This window comes from Lytechinus variegatus, chromosome 5, assembly GCF_018143015.1.
Source record: "Lytechinus variegatus isolate NC3 chromosome 5, Lvar_3.0, whole genome shotgun sequence".
NCBI lineage: Eukaryota > Metazoa > Echinodermata > Echinoidea > Temnopleuroida > Toxopneustidae > Lytechinus > Lytechinus variegatus.
In genome coordinates, this window is record NC_054744.1 from 36,257,644 (window position 1) to 36,274,392 (window position 16,749).

General features: G+C 37.8%; 1 protein-coding gene across 1 annotated transcript in view; it reads right to left on the bottom strand.

The window, feature by feature from the left end:
• Positions 1–10,498, bottom strand: part of LOC121415439 — a 32,330-nt gene extending 21,832 nt beyond the window's left edge. The window contains exons 1-3 of the mRNA XM_041608641.1: positions 10,239–10,498; positions 7,651–7,753; positions 5,793–5,859 (exon numbers count right to left, since the gene is read on the bottom strand). Coding sequence (XP_041464575.1) covers positions 5,793–5,859; positions 7,651–7,753; positions 10,239–10,498 — 430 coding nt within the window. The remainder of the gene's footprint in view (positions 1–5,792; positions 5,860–7,650; positions 7,754–10,238) is intronic.
• Between the last annotated feature and the right edge of the window lie 6,251 nt (positions 10,499–16,749).

The window sequence follows — 16,749 nt, forward strand, 5'->3', positions numbered from 1 at the left end:
TTTTTTTTTTAGCCATATTTTCCTTGATCGGCAGTTTAAAGTTGATTTTTGTTTGTTTCTTTGAAAGGGTAGTCCTAACAGTCAATAATTAGCTTTATCCTTATAAAATAAAGTAAATATGTAATAACATGATAAACCCTTTTTAAATAATGCGAGCGCGAGCTATATTTTTGTTAATATGATGGGCAATATGTTTGTGATCTTCAAAGCGAGATGCCTATGTAACTAAATTTAGATAATAACTGCTAGCAAGAAGCGCGAACAGAATTTTTAAATATATAAGCTCTCTGATCTAAAGGGGACATTTTAAGAACTTTTTGCAGTTAGCCATGAAGACGATGCGTGTTTTAGCCAATGGCGGCGGAACGTTTTTTTTTTTTTGGGGGGGGGCAAAGTAAAAAAAAGGGGGCCAATAGGGGCAATTTGGTGCAAACGGATATTTTCACCATTAGATTATCATCTGTGTAAAGAGGTTGTGTGTTTTTGTAGTAACTAAATTGAGCACAATTTTTTAAGTGATCGCTAAACATGCTAAAGTTATATATTTACGTTTCATTTCTGCGAGCGTAGAGAGCAAGCGGTTTGGGGGAAAAGTCAAATCTGAAGATGTAAAATTCACCTTTTTGGTCAATACTGTGAAAAGGGCATCCTTGTGAGATGTTGCGAGCGAATCACGTGCTCAAAATTTTGGAAATTTCATGTGGGCCTAGAATGATGATATTGATAAAGATATCATTTACCCAGGGAAGCCACTTCAGTTCTGAAAACTATTCTCCCAGCTATTATTTTTTTTTTACAAGAATGCTATAGAATGTCCAGTTTTCAGGTTGGAAAATCGGAAAAATTTGGCTCACGTTTCTCGCTCGCATCAAGTATTGTTTATTGAGGAACTCATTCTATTCCTGGTTACAAAAAAGAAGTATGAAATGTCCAGTTTTCAGGTTGGAATATCACAAATTTTAAGCTTGCGGTTCGCGCTCTCATTATTTAGTTCGTGAGATATATATTCTATTCATGAGTCACTAAATGCAGTCCTTAAAAGATTACTTTCTGAAGCCTGTTGCATAAAACTTTTTACCTGAGAAAACTCTGGTAAAAACTGAAAACTAAGGTTAGTCTGATTTCCGCCAATTACTTTAGCACAGGGCAAAAACTCCTGTAAAAACAACCTGAGTTTTCTCAGGTAAAAAGTTTCATGCAACGGGCCCCAGGTCGATCAGTATATAAACAAATTACAACTCGCCCTCGCATTAATTCTTTAGAAAGATACACATCTTTCTCACGATTACAAAAAATGCTCCGAATGCTCACTTCACGTCTTGTTACATGAAATGTCTACTAGTTTCAGCTTGCGATTCGCGCTTTAAACATCTCACAAGGATCATTATTAGTATTATTTTTATTACCAGCAGAAGCTGTTATTAAAAATGACATCCCCTCCAATACAAATCCTATTATCTAGAGGTTGCTCGCACGCTTCCAACACACTTGATCCCCTGCATCTTTAATTAAACCATTTGCTTATAGGCAGCAATTGTTCAGATAAAATCGAAATTAGCCTATGCTTGATCAGGGCGCCATTCTTAATGAAATACATGCTTTGGCCCCAACACACATCATCGATCGTTATTACTATCATTGCATAATATCGTGTAATCTTGTAATGACAACATCGTTTTTGTTACCAAAATGAATTATTTTCATTTTCGGAAATACGAACCTTATTTAATTTTCGGATTAACGAACCTTATTTCGTTTTCGGATTAACGAACCTTATTTCGTTTTCGGATTAACGAACCTTATTTCGTTTTCGGATTAACGAACCTTCGGAATTACGAACCTTATTTTGTTTTCGGATTAACGAACCTTCGGAATTACGAACCTTATTTCGTTTTCGGATTAACGAACCTTCGGAATTACGAACCTTATTTCGTTTTCGGATTGACGAACCTTCGGAATTACGAACCTTCGGAAATACGAACCTTCGGAATAACCGAACCTTCGGAATTACGAAGCTTCGGAATTACGAATGTATGCGCTTAAATGTCATGGGAAGAGATGCTGAAAAAATTATATACATATTTTTCTTTTGGGAAAGAATCAAAATAAGATTTGCATGCATTACTAAGCACATGTTACACTTCGTAATTCCGAAGGTTCTTCATTCCGAATGTTCGTAATTCGGAAACACGGAAATTTCCTATACCTCAATGTTCATTAATCCGAAAACGTAAAAGGGTTCGTTCATCCGAAAATTTGTGGCGCTATTCCGAAGGTTCGATAATCCGAACACGAAATAAGGTTCGATGCTCCGAAGGTTCGTTAGTCCGAAAACGAAATAAGGTTTATTAATCATTACGTTTTCGGCCTAACGAACCTTCGGAATTACGAACTTCATTTCGTTTTCGAATTAACGAACCTCACTTTGTTTTCGGACTAACGAACCTTCGGAATTACGAACCTCATTTCGTTTTCGGACTTACCAACCTTCGGAATTACGAACCTTCGGAAATACGAACCTTCGGAATAACGAACCTTCAGAATAACGAAGCTTCGGAATTACGAATGTATGCGCTAAGAATGTATGCGCTAAGCACATTTAGAATGAAATTCAATCCTTTGACCCCGTGTAAACTTTACTTGTTCTAGGGATAATATAGAAATGTAGAATGTGTCTGTATCCAACATGTCCAATATCCGTTTGCATTTAATCAGAAAGCGGTATATAGATTAGCCTTATTGTCCTAACAAAATGTATATAATAACGGAAACGTTCTGGCAAAGCTCCCTTTAATCGCAATGGTGTACAGTAAAGTCGAGGAGGTACTTTCTCAGCCTCATTATCATTGAGCATTGGTAGTCTGCAGGCACAGACCCTGATTGAACTTTGATTAAAATAGTGGCTCTCCACAAAGAGACTAGCACTTAAGACTCGAGATCGGACTCGAAGGTTCATGACTTGGTCTCGGACTCGGGGCCCGTGACTCGATCTGCCTCGGCAATGAGTCCGGCTCGAGACCGGGTTGTTTTGGCGCTGTGTATCTGAATTTCAATCTTATGAAATAGAATACCTTTAGTTCACCATATCTAGTAATATGTTTTCTCAGATTACAGTTACCGCCCTTTCACATGGGTACAAATTGATATTTGAATGATATGATTCCAGTAAAAAAGTCTAATGACGATTTTTAAGCAAGTGTGAAACCACACTATAATCATGAACGCTAATCACAATCACGAATTCAATTTCTACTCCAGAGGTGAATTCCAGTTAAGTTTCACTCAAATTACGGTACGGATTTTGCGAATAAAAAGGTTTGAGCTCCAAAACATCTTTTTGGGGCGGAGATTAGGTGACCTTTCAAGCACTTCCGTAGAAAATCAATTGTCATCGTAGTTTGCATGTATTTGCGATGCAGTGCTTTGATTGGCAAGTCACCAAGGACACATACCGACTTCCCTCGGGAATCCGAATGAGCGTGTGAAAGGTCCGATGATTCTAAAGACGAATTGCAATAAGTATTATTACAATGGTGATTCAAGATTCACGAGTGAAAATGCCCTTTACACACATTGAAGATTTTTGGAATATTTTTGCTTATAGAGCAGGGAGGGTGCTGAGAAACAAGTGAAAATTTAATCGTGGTATGTTTCTAGGGACGTTCTTAATAAACTATAAGTAATTGTAATACTAAAATCAAGAACATACCTTCGTCTTATATGTATTTATCATGTGAAAGAAATTGATGAATAGAACAATGGTAGATGTAGCTTAAATCAAGGTTCCCCAGAGCTATCTACCCTTTGGAAAATTGGTGATGCCGAAAAAATGTCTCTGCCGTGAATCGAACCCGGGCCCCCAGCTTTGAACGCTGACAAAGGAAATAATAATTGGCATAGTGTCGAAAATCTGTCTATCTGACGGTCAATCGGATTGGGTTCGCCCTAGCCACTAACCCTTCTCTGTGGTCTAGTGGTTAAGGCACCGGCGTTCAAAGCTGGGGGCCCGGGTTCGATTCCCGGCAGAGACATTTTTTCGGCATCACCAATTTTTCCAAAGGGTAGATAGCTCTGGGGAACCCTGATTTAAGCTACGCCTACCATTGTTCTCTTCATCCATTTCTTTACAATATTCAAATAAAAGAGTTGCCAAAGCTGTTGTACCTGTATAGCTTCACACATTTATATATATATATATATATATATATATATATATATATATATATATATATATATATATATATATATATACCATGTGTACTGTATATATATATATTGTATTGCCTGAACGAAGTTGAGCAGAGACTATATACTTTTCCTATTGGCCCGTTGGTCGGTTCTAAAATGATAAAGGTTTTGTTCCTCTCGCTTGCTCTTATACTTTTATTTTTACATTAAAGGGGTGGTCCAGGCTGAGTTAGGCTGAAAGTATTTATAGCTTAATAAATAGAGTAGAATTCACTGAGCAAAATGCTGAAAATTTCGTCAAAATCGGACAACAAATAGCAAAAATATTGAAATTTAAAGTTTAGTAATATTTTGTAAAAACGGTCGGCATGAATATTCATTAGGTGGGCTGATGATGTCACGTCTCCACTTGTTCTTTTGTATTTTATTATATGAAAGTAGGTTTTATTCAAATTCTTTCCTCCAAGAAATAGAAAAAGAAAACTAATTTAGTGCATTAGATATTTATTGCTGAAACTTATTTCATAATAAGGGAGACATTTTATTCACACAAGTATGACATAATGAAAAATATGATTTTATGTAATCACATAAGAAAACGGAAAGTGGAGATGTGACATCATTAGCTCGCCTAATGAATATTCATGACGACTGTTTTCACCAAATATTGCTAAACTTTAAACTTCAATAAATTTATTAATTGTTATCCGATTTTAATGAAATTTTCAGCGTTTTGCTCAGTGAGTTCTACTCGGTGTATTAAGCTATAAATATTTTTAGCATCGACCACCCCTTTAAAGGTCAAGTCCACCTCAGAATAATGTTGATTTGAAACAATATAGAAAAATCAGACAAGCACAAACCTGAAAATTTCATCAAAATCGGATGTAAAATAAGTTATGACATTTCAAAGTTTCGCTTATTTTCAACAAAATAGTTATATGAACGAGCCAGTTACATCCAAATGAGAGAGTCGATGATGTCACTCACTCACTATTTCTTTTGTTTTTTTTATTGCTTGAATTATACAATATTTCAATTTTACGAATTTTACGATTAGGACCTCCTTGCCTGAAGCACAAATTGTTAAAGTATTGGAATGCACGTGTTAAGGGAGGAATGAAACTTCATTTCACATGACAATGATGAGAAAATATTTCATATTTCATATAATCAAATACAAAGAAATAGTGAGAGAGTGATGTCATCAACTCTCTCGTTTGGATGTAACTGGCTCATTCATATAACTATTTTGTTGAAAATAAGCCAAACTTTAAAATGCCAAAACTTTCTTATTTTACATCAGATTTTAATGAAATTTTCAGTGTTATGCTTGTTGAATTTTTCTCTTTTTATTCAAATCAAGTTTTTGTTGGGGTGGACTTGTCCTTTAATTATGTTCATACTTGGTACATAATTTTGGTCCTTGCGCAATACCGCATGTATCAAATGAGAACGATGGGGTCAAATGTCATCTAAGGGTAAAACGGTAAAAAGATATGATGTCAAGTTCATCCTATTTGGAATTTTGGGTACTGGGGGACCGTGGTGATGGTGATGAACATAATCAACGGGATTCTGAAAATAGCCATGAATGTGATTACCCTCCACTCCAACTTTAAAAGCTATCCAATAGAAATGCTTCTTGTTCTCCACTTTACGCTTGATTAGCTGTGAAAAGGAGAAATAAAGTGAAAAGAATAACTGTTACAGATTATCAATGAAGGTGAAATGATGGTGTAGTCATTGTGAATGCAGTTTTTTGTGATGTCTATTTTTGTGCTTTAATTTGTGTCATTAGTCCTATTCCGCCAATAATATGTTACATAATTATTTTACATATGCAATGGCCTGTGAATGCAAGAGCACAATACATAAAGGAGCAGCTAGCTATAGGCTCTCGATGTAACAAGCTTATCTGAGCTACTGATTATAAATGCACGGAAAAAATAAATCAAACCAAAAATTCTCCTCATGGTTTCTGATTCCGGAAATTAGATGGGGAAAACTATATTGCCCAACAAAATGGAATATCATCTCCATGACCCCCAATAAGATAAAGTTCCTATTCTCTCTAATGCCCGGTTGACGCTTGCACGCACTGTGGTGCCCGCATTGCCCCGCAATGATGCGTGTCAGTGCGGGACGTGTTTACACATTGACTCGGCTCGGGGGTTGAACACGAGAGCCGTGCTCAACACGGCAATTTTATGCTGTGTAAACGCGATCAGAGTGATCAGCGAGCTGTGTCGAACACGGCTTTATCGATCCTACAAAATCGAAGGTTTCAACCCGCGACCTGAGCCAGACTCGGCAATTTTTTCGTGTGTAAACAGAAAACCGTGTCGAACTCTCTTGACCTAGGTAACTGCGCGCGCTTTCACTTTTGGCATTGTTGTTGTTCGCACGGCCGGACAAGATTCGATTCCGGCGGTGAATTTCCCGCGTTTAATTTGCGACGTCATAATTCTTCTTCCGTTCGAGATCCGCGAGCTGTGTTGAACTCGCCTTTTTATATGTACGTATGAACGCGATCTCTGATCCCTTCTTCGCAGTGTTCAACTCAGCTCGCGGATTCAACACGCGAGCCGAGTCAATGTGTAAACTCTGTATTTTTGGCACGACTTGGCTACCGGTATATCAGTTCACGCAATGTCCCGACACGTTAACTACATGTTTGCGCATATCGCGCATAGTTCACGCAGTATTCGCGCATAGTTCACGCAGTGTTCACGCACTGTCCCGATGTGCTTTCAGCAAATATTCTCGACACCCTATTCTGTGACGTATCTAGCGCAAATTTAAATATTCAACGTTCTAATTGTGTTGACATCCCTCCGTTCGTTGATTAGGACGACTCATACTGATCGGGTGGTATGCACCATAGAGATGTATATTATTGACACCTCTATGGTATGCACTCACAATTTCGCGCATATCATTCATGAACTCCCGGTCATGAAAAAGTATGCGCGACCCTGTCGTGAACTAGTAGTAAACTGCGTGCCACTACCCCGGGGGTGTGCCTACTATTCGTTGCGACACGAAATTTCTATTTCGATGCCACGTAGTGGTATACGCAGTGGCACGACTAGGTTGCTCATAGGTTGCGTATAGTTCACGAACAGTTCTCGAATTTTTAATGCTCCCACAATTTTCAACATGTTGAAAATTTTGGCACGCATTTCACGTACTGCCACGCACGTATCCGCAAGCTGGCACGCATAGCTCGCGCATTGGCCAGCATGAGTGTGTGCCCATGCGCAAACTATGCGGGAACCACAATGCGTGCAAGTGTCAACAGGGCATTATCCACTTTATAACTTCACAAGTTACACTGTTCCCATATCAATATCCCCTCGCCTTTTCGCTTCCTTTTCTCCTTTTTTGCTTTCATAATTCTAATTTCAGAAAATATCAGCGATTTAAAGCTTATTCTGATATGATAGAATATTGGCGTACCATAGTACACGTTCTTCCAAGTTTTTGTAGATGAGTAAGAAGAGATCGATGGCCAACACCCTTCACCTTTGCACCATTCACTATCTTGATTACGTCATGGTTTCTAAAGAGATACAGTATGAGAAATACAAATTACGAAGCAATATTCCCAAAGGAAATTCGTAAATATATAGTTCATTATTGCTTATTGTGACGATGTTATTAGTTAAGTGGGACTATTAATAGATAAATTGTTAAGCAAGTAATCACGAATTGGCATTCATAATTATACTTTTGGTTTCATCTTTTCCCCTTCAAGAATAAAAAGTAACATTCGAATTGATCAAAAGTTGATAGTTGTCCCATCTGTTATTTCCTCATTGTTATAGACCGATAATGCAGGAACATAGTCCCCAGATCCGTTCCCGTTTTAAGGGTCTAACTGGTTGAAAAGCATATCGAATTATATGTTTTGTTAAAATAGGATGTACTTGAGGGTTCTATGCCCCCTCCCCCTGCCATCACCTCCAACACCATTCAACCATCCCCAGCATGGACTCCGCGCAAGACTATGAATCATTTTAGGCAAGTTTCATACCCCACACTAACACACAAACACCCCACTCACACCTATACAGGGGCAGATCCAGCTTTCGCCAATAGGGGAAGGACGGAAACTATTTTTATTCACATTTCTCCAGGCTGATTTTTATTCATTTTTGAGTGGGCGTTCCTGACGCAAGACTTAAAGGGATGGTTCGGGCTGAAAAATGAAATTCACAGGGCAAAATGCTAAAGATTTCATCGAAATCGGATAACAAATAAAGAAGTTATTTGATTTTAAAGTTTATCAATATTTTGTGAAAACAGTGGGCTAGAGCCTCCCCCCCCCCCCATGTAAGCCACTGATTATCTACCTCACTGATAAAAGACTCATGAAACGTTTTAGGCACGTATGATTTTTCCTTACAATTTATTTATTTATTTACAAGTTTTAGTAATATATAAAATTTAGAATATTGTTTTATTGTTTCAAAGGGACACTCGTTAACACATAAAATGAGTCCTTCTAAAGTGAAAATATGAAAAGGGACACTTGCAAAGGGCATAAAACAGCTCCTTCTCAAGTATGAAAGGAGCACAGAACACGTTCGTGAGAGGCACTTTTCTTGAGTAAAAAGGCGGGCATGCAATGACACGAGAAAAGGCACTTACAAGAAGTCAAGGGGCAAAGGGGCCATAACATTATGTACGCCATACACCCCCATACACTGCCTCTACCCAAGTCACGGTCATGACTTAGGAAACTTTATTAAGGGACGTAGGAGTTTCCTTACAAGGTTTTTCCTTCATAAGCAGTAACATACAAAAATTAGAATGTTGTTTTCTTGTTTCAAAGGGGCACTCGTTAACACCTAAAAAGAGTCCTCAGTTAAAAAAATATGAGAAAGGGCCCCTATAAGAAGGCAAAGGGGCTCTTGCAAACGGCATAAAATTGGTCCTTCTCCAGTGAAAGGGGCACAGAATACGGACATTTTTGGTAAGATTGACAGATATGAGAAATAGCACTTGCTAACACATAAATTAGGTCCTTCTCAGGTGAAAGGGCACAGAACACGTTCGATAGGGCATGGGGGTAAAAATTTGAAAAAAATTTCAGTGCTTCAAACAGTGGGGGGTAATGTGCCCTTCTTCAGTACAAGTGCAAAGCGCGAGCCCCAAAATGTGGATTTTCGACTTGTAAATTGGACATTCTAGGCACTCCAAAACGATATCAATAAACTATCCCGGCTTTAGCTCGAGCTACTATCACCGGCACTCAGTAAATACAATACAAGCAGGGGCGGAAATCTCTCCCAAAAGGTAGGGGGGACACGGGTCTGGAAAATTTGACAAGCAAAAAAAAAGGCTATTACCTAAAATTTAAGGTCATTTCGACGAAAATATATTTGACAAGAAAAAAAAAGGTAATCTCGTCCCAAAACGCACGTTTTATTCCCATTATGAGTTATATATTTCTTAGCATCACCAAAGACCCAAAATAGTAGGGGGCATTTGATATTGTGTCCCCCCTACTATTTTGAGTAGGGGGGACACGTCCCCCCTGGGATTTCCGCCCATGAATACAAGGAATCATGCCGGGTGCCCGTTTACCTCACCTTGCTCGAGTGCAGCACACATAAATTACTTGCTGAAGTAAAACACGCCATGGCTAGTTTCGAACCCACGACCCTCTGTTTGAAAAGCGAGAGTCAGAACCACAAAACTACGATGCACCCACATTTAAACCTCGACATTGTACATTCTATGCGTTTGTTTTGTAAAATGAAAAGGATTTATGCGAGTGCAAAGTACGAGCCAAAATTCATTGACATTTTAAGCATTTTTTAAATAGGGCCTAAAGAAGTCAATGTGTAATCCAATATTGATTTTTGATGTATTGAATCGAAAGAAAATCTATTGATCACTAATATTTCTTATTTTCTCCTTTCTTCGGTTTCTTCCTTTTCTTTGTTTTTAAACTTTTTTGGGAGGCGCCGCCAAGAAGTGGAGGGGAGGGGGCTTCCTCGGTCCACCTTTTCGTATGATGATAATAATGAAGTTCTTACCTGAATCCAGCCTTCCAACCTAGTCCAGACCAATCTACCTCAATCAAAGAATGTTTACCATCAGAACTCCTGAGAGAACACCCGAAGTCAGTTACAATCTTTGGACGATTCTTTTCACACTGCACAAATATCCTACTCACTTCGGCTCGATCACAACCGCCATCTGCGCTACCATCCTCACCGCCCGACTTGTTTTTAGAAATCTGGTGTGGATTTTGATCATGCACTGAGAATATTAGCGACCTCAAATAACTAATCATTTTGATTTGAAATATAAAACAGATGCGGTCCTCTTCGTAATTATGATGCGACCATGGCATGATATTCTCTTTTATACTCCTAACGACATGTCGAAGGGGGATTTCCATTTGAAATTATGCAAACAAAGTAAAAATGCAATGTATTGGAAAATCCTTGGAAATAACCTAACATGTACACGTCATGTACCTGGGGTGGATCCAGCTTTCACCGATGGGGGGGGGGGGAGGGCGGCGAAAAAATCACCAATACTTTCCCCGATCGGCCACTCAAAAAGTTTTTGTTTGTTTCTTTGAAGGGATAGTTATGGAAGCTTAAAAGTGCCACCGAGATGTTGAGATAATTATCTTGGGAAGTCGACATCTTGATAGGAAAAGATAAGATGACGAGATCCCGGATCTCATCATGTCGACATCTCGCAGAAGAGATGATGAGATGACAAGATCCCGGATCTCATCATGTCGACATATTTTAGAAGAGATGATGAGATGACAAGATCCCGGATCTCATCATGTCAACATCTTTTAGAAGAGATGAAGAGATGACAAGATCCCGGATCTCATCATGTTGACATCTTGTAGAAGAGATGATCAGATGACAAGATCTTGGATCTCGTCATGTCTACATCTAGTGGAAGAGATGATCAGATGTCATGATCTCGTAACTCGTCATGTCTACATCTTTAAGAAGAGATGATTATAGATGACATGATCATGGATCGAACATCTTGTCATCTGACCATTTCTTCTAAAAGATGTCGACATGACGAGATCCGGGATCTTGTCATCTGATCATCTCTTCTAAAAGATGTTGACATGATGAGATCCTGGATCTTGTCATCTGATCATCTCTTCTAAAAGATGAGATCCGGGATCTTGTCATCTCATCGACTCTTCTGAAAGATGTTGACATGATGAGGTCCGGTATCTTGTCATCTCATCATCTCTTTTACAAGATGTCAACATGATGAGATCCAGGATCTCGTCATCTGATCTTTTGCTATCAAGATGTCGACTTTCCAAGATAATTATCTCAACATCTCGGTGGCACTTTTAAGCTTCCATAGATAGTCCTTTCATTCATTTCTTAGTATATTCTAAAGCCCCTCTTACACCTTCACGGATGCAACACGGATCATCACGGATCTCAGTCCGTGATGATCCGGGGTGCCAAATTTGTATTTTCCTAGCATTCCCGGAGTGAGTACGAAGTTAACTGGTTATTAACACGGATATGTACGGAAAAGTACGGAGTCTACAATGATAGGCAAGGTAGCAATAGGGATCATGTTTGATATGCTCCCGGAGCCAACACGGAATACCTGGATGATCACGGATGTTACTGGGTCTTTACACGGACCTTCACGGTTGCTCACATTCTGTACTGGGATATATCTTGCTAGAATGAAGTTTCGTCTCTTTTTGCAGCATCTGGAGCATGCTCGTGCTTGGTTATGAATACGGACTATTGTGCATGTACGCAAACAATACAAACATTTTACCCCGGATAAAGCCGGTATCAACAAGGATCACCCGGGTCTTACAAGGAGCCTCTCGGATGCATTCGGTAGCTACACGGATGTACTAGGAGGCTACAAGGATGAACACGGATGATTATCAGTCCGTGTACTCCGGGATGAAAAATTGAACATGTTCAATTTTTCTCCCGGACATGCCGGTACATCAAGGATGGCGCCGGATGAGTAGCCGGAGTGTACACGGTAGTCCCGGACTGTACACGGACGACCCCGGATTGACACTCCGGGATGATCCGTGTTGCTTCCGTGAAGGTGTAAAAGGGGCTTTATAAAAGAACATAAATATATAATAATCTCTTCAGCCTTATTTAAATAGTGCGGGCGCAAAGCACGAGATATTATTTCGGGGGAAATTTCATGCATTTTGGCCTGAAGATTAAACATTTTGGCCATGTTTGTGGTCCTGAACAAGATGTGTATGCGACTAAATAATTAATGCCTGAGCGCAAAGAGCGAGCAGAAATTTTCAATACAAGTTCTGGTCTGATCGAAAAATGACCTGGTAAAGACTGTTTTAGGTTAGCCATGAAGACAATCTATATTTCATCAATGAAGTAATGCGAGCGCAAAGCGTGAGCTGATTTTTTTTTTTACATTCCTACCTAAAAAAATGACATTCTAAGCACTTTTTGTAATCAACAGGATAGGCATATATATAACTAAACAATGCGAGCGTGAAGCGCGAGCGGGAAAAATGAGGTTTAGACCTAAAAACGGAAAATTCTATTCATGTTTTGTAAATCATTAACAGGATGGATGACTGGGTATCTTCCTACAACATTTGTACAATGCGAGCGCGAAAATTGTGATATTCTGATCTGAAACTGGATAATTTATAAGCATGTTTTAAATAAAGAACAAGCTGCGTATCTCAATAAACATGCGTGTGCGTCTTTTAGATTTAGACCTAGAATCTGCATTCTAAATGTTTTCTTATGAAATCAATAAGGCGAGTGCAAAGCACTAACGGAAAAAAAATGATATTCCGATCTAAAATGGATCAATTTAAGCACTAATTCAAGCACTTTGTATATAGGAAAATTGTGAAGTGGGTATCATGAATATGGAGCGCACTTAATAAATGATGCGAGCGCGAACTGATAGGATGGGGGGTCGGGTGTCCGGACACTTTATCTTTTTGAAGCCTTCTTTTTTGTCTTTGGATTACACTAAAAATTTGAATTCAATACTTGAAATCATCTTCTATTTTGTTCTTTATAATATTTCCTTACATTTTGAACTAAAAATTGATGAAACTTCGCTTGAATTTTTTTCAAAAGGACTTTCTAAAATTGATCGTCCGGACACACAACAACTGGGTATACTTTTATTGTTATTATTTTGATCTTTATGATCCCAAAAAATTAAGGACATTTTATCATCATATGATGATCAAACTGATCTTCCTATTCCTCTCTCTAAGCGCGGGACAAAACTTGTCGATACTCCTTTTTGAAAAAGGGACAATTTCTTTTTGGGGGGGATTCATGAAATTGTTATTTTTTTATCCATTAATCTATTAAGTCTAATGATAGCGCAAAATTTTGTTGATATTAAAGCCTGAATACTTTTGTAATTATGAATATGATGCACATAGGTTAAGACATATTTAACAATTAATGCGATCCTAAATCGCGAGCCAAAGTTTTTGATAAACTGTCATGAGAAGGAGATGTTAATAAGTTTGTAGTAGAATTTCTATAGAGGTATAACATTACTCACAATCAAAATAGAACCGCGCAGCACTAGCTGATAGTTTTTGATAATAATTATTATCAAGCCTGAAAAGGGATGTTTTGAGAACTTTATGGAATACCGAAGAGAATACGTACTTGACCAATCAAATAAAGCAAGCGTAGAGCGCAAGCTGCAAATGTTGGTATTCAGACAATAAAACGGACATTTTACAGAGCACTTTTTGAAAATTTGTAAATGAAACAAAATAATGAGGGCTCGATGTCCGATCTGAAATACGATTTGCGTATTGACTTCAAAGCTTGATATTTTAAGCTCCATATAGGCATATTGAGCAAGATAATCATCGAACATGCAATGCGAGCGCGAGCGAAAATTTTATAGAGTGACGTGAAAGATCTCCCCCCCCCCCCTCCAGCCTTCCCTTTACCTTATTTTGTTCACGCGTCTTTCTCCTCCTTTCCCCTCTTCTTCATGGATCTAGTAGGATCCATGCTCTTTTTCTATTTTCCTCTCTTTTCACTTCTTTTTCTTTTTTCTTCTTTCTCCCCCCCCCCCTTTTTTTGCACAGCTAATACAAGACCCCTCGCCCCCTGGATCCACCTATGATGTACTGAATCGCTTTATACACGTTACGTGCTTATCTTTTTTAAATAATAACAATAATAATACATGGTAATCACTTTATAGACTTAGATTGAAATAAAAGTTGTTTATCACTGTAATTTGTTAGAAAACAGTCATGACAGTAGAAAGCGTAACTGAAAATAGGTATTCATTTCGATATCGAAATAATAAATTGTGTGATAAAGTCTTGATTAACAGGAAGTTTGCGTGAGATTTTTGTTTTTATTTCCAAGTTGTACCTATCCTTCAACTAACAAACGAGGTATTTTCTATTTTCGTGTTTTGTTTGCTTTGTTCTCTTTGGCAGACATAATTCAATGTAAATTACAGACGAGGATTGCCACGTGTCTCTTTCACACTATCTGCCTCTCTCTCTCTATCTATCTGTCTCTCTTCCTGTCCTGTCCACTCCACTCCCATCCTCTCTCTCTCTCTCCCTCTCTCTTCTCCACTGCTATCTTATTCCTTGATTGATATCGATTGCGATCAGGGAGCAATCCAAAGTTGGATTGAAGTTTTCAAGCTAACACATATTAATTTCAGTCTTATTTCATTGCAACTTTCGATCCAATTTTGGATTAATCCCTTACCACACAAACTATTAGATTGACTTTTAATTTAAGGAATATAGCGAGTGGATTCCATTACAAAATGTTTGTAGCAGACAGATAAATCTTAAGAAATATTAATTGAAATTATTGTGAAGGTTGTTTTAATAACCGGTTTGTTCGTGACGTATACATAACACCACCCGCTTCCGAGTATACGGGACATTATATACAACAACAGTTTATGCTGACAAATAGAAAGGAAATAACGAAATCCACTTTCTGTCGGTGCTTTTGGGGGGATTTTATCGAAGCTAAGAAAATAATCAAATTGATACTGCATGACCCAAACTCATGTGACATCGAAAGATTCGTTCCACTCATGTGCTTTGGATTCCTTCTTCAGTAGAAAAGTTTGTTGTAATCTTTCTATATAGTTTATTTCTCACTTAATGAATCCGTAATTATGGTACTTTCTGGTAGCTTGCTCCAAAAGTATATACGAAGGGTATTACCCCTCTCCCATTTCCAGCACCCACCCACCCCCCCCCCCCCTCGTCAATGGTCACAACTTATCATTTGTAAGATTGCAATGTTGGTTGACAAAATAAATCACATTATTGAACTTCAAAACTTTAGACAGTTTTTAACCAATAATACATCCTCTTGAGCTGTTGAGAGAAAGGAGATGGCATTCTGGGGGTTGGACGATTTTGGAAGATGATGTACTACTACGTGGTTCGGAAGAGAATTTGGCAATGAAAAAGGGGGTTCATCCCAACATTAAGATGATTTTGGTCAAACTGACAAAAACGAAAGAAATGTTTTCACTCCAAAATGATTGGTGATTTTGCTCAAATTGCCTATCTTTAAAAGTTAAGAGACTGATAAATTCAGGGTTGTAATAAAAACGTTTTTATTTAACAACCTTATTTATTAAATAAAACATTTTAAGTCGTTTTAAAACGTTTTTTTTCAACGAATGATGCCATTTTCTGCAAATCAATTGAGCTATACCCTTCTTTTATGTATGATTAAAGCTCTTGATGTTGTAAATAAATTTTTGGAGTAAGAGATGGCTACAATTTCTTTTGTACTGAATTTCCAACAGAAAAGTTCATGTTTCCCCCAAATGACTAAATCATGGAAACGAAATGCCCCTCAAAGAGGCTAAAATAAGTTGACATTTTATAAGTTTATTCCTCATATGTATATATACATGTAGTTCTGGGGTATTTCGAGTCTTGTCAATCTAGGGGAGGAGGCGGCGAGAAGAATTTGCACAATGGAAGAAAATTACATAATCTGTAGACTATGGGGTTTCAAAGCTTAATTTCATTAAATCAATATGCTTTGTTTCATTTGAATCCATTTTGCCAAATTTAGTGCATGAATGAAATACAAAATAAATTTGAGTTTAAAATTTAATCTATATAAATAAAGCACTTGAATTGCTTATTTTTTTCTTGAGGAATTCTGTTCAAATACATATTAGATATTAAAAAAAATCAGTATAAAGTGCTTTTAATGCTTGTTTTCACTATTTCTTTTATTTCTTATGTACACTTTTTAAATACTCTTATGTTTTTAATGGGAATTATTGGCAACAATTTTCCAATATTACTAAAAATACAAATAATTATACAGATATATATTTTGGCGTGATTTACATTGACTTTACACATAAAACCATGTTTTTGAACAATTCGGGGTTTGACTGCACTTGTTGTGTAATATCATAACCACTTACCCATGCTTGCACCCCAAAAGTAGTCTTGAACCAGGGATATGCATATATCCATGCTGGAATGATATGACCCACCCTTGTGATCATGTTAATGGATTT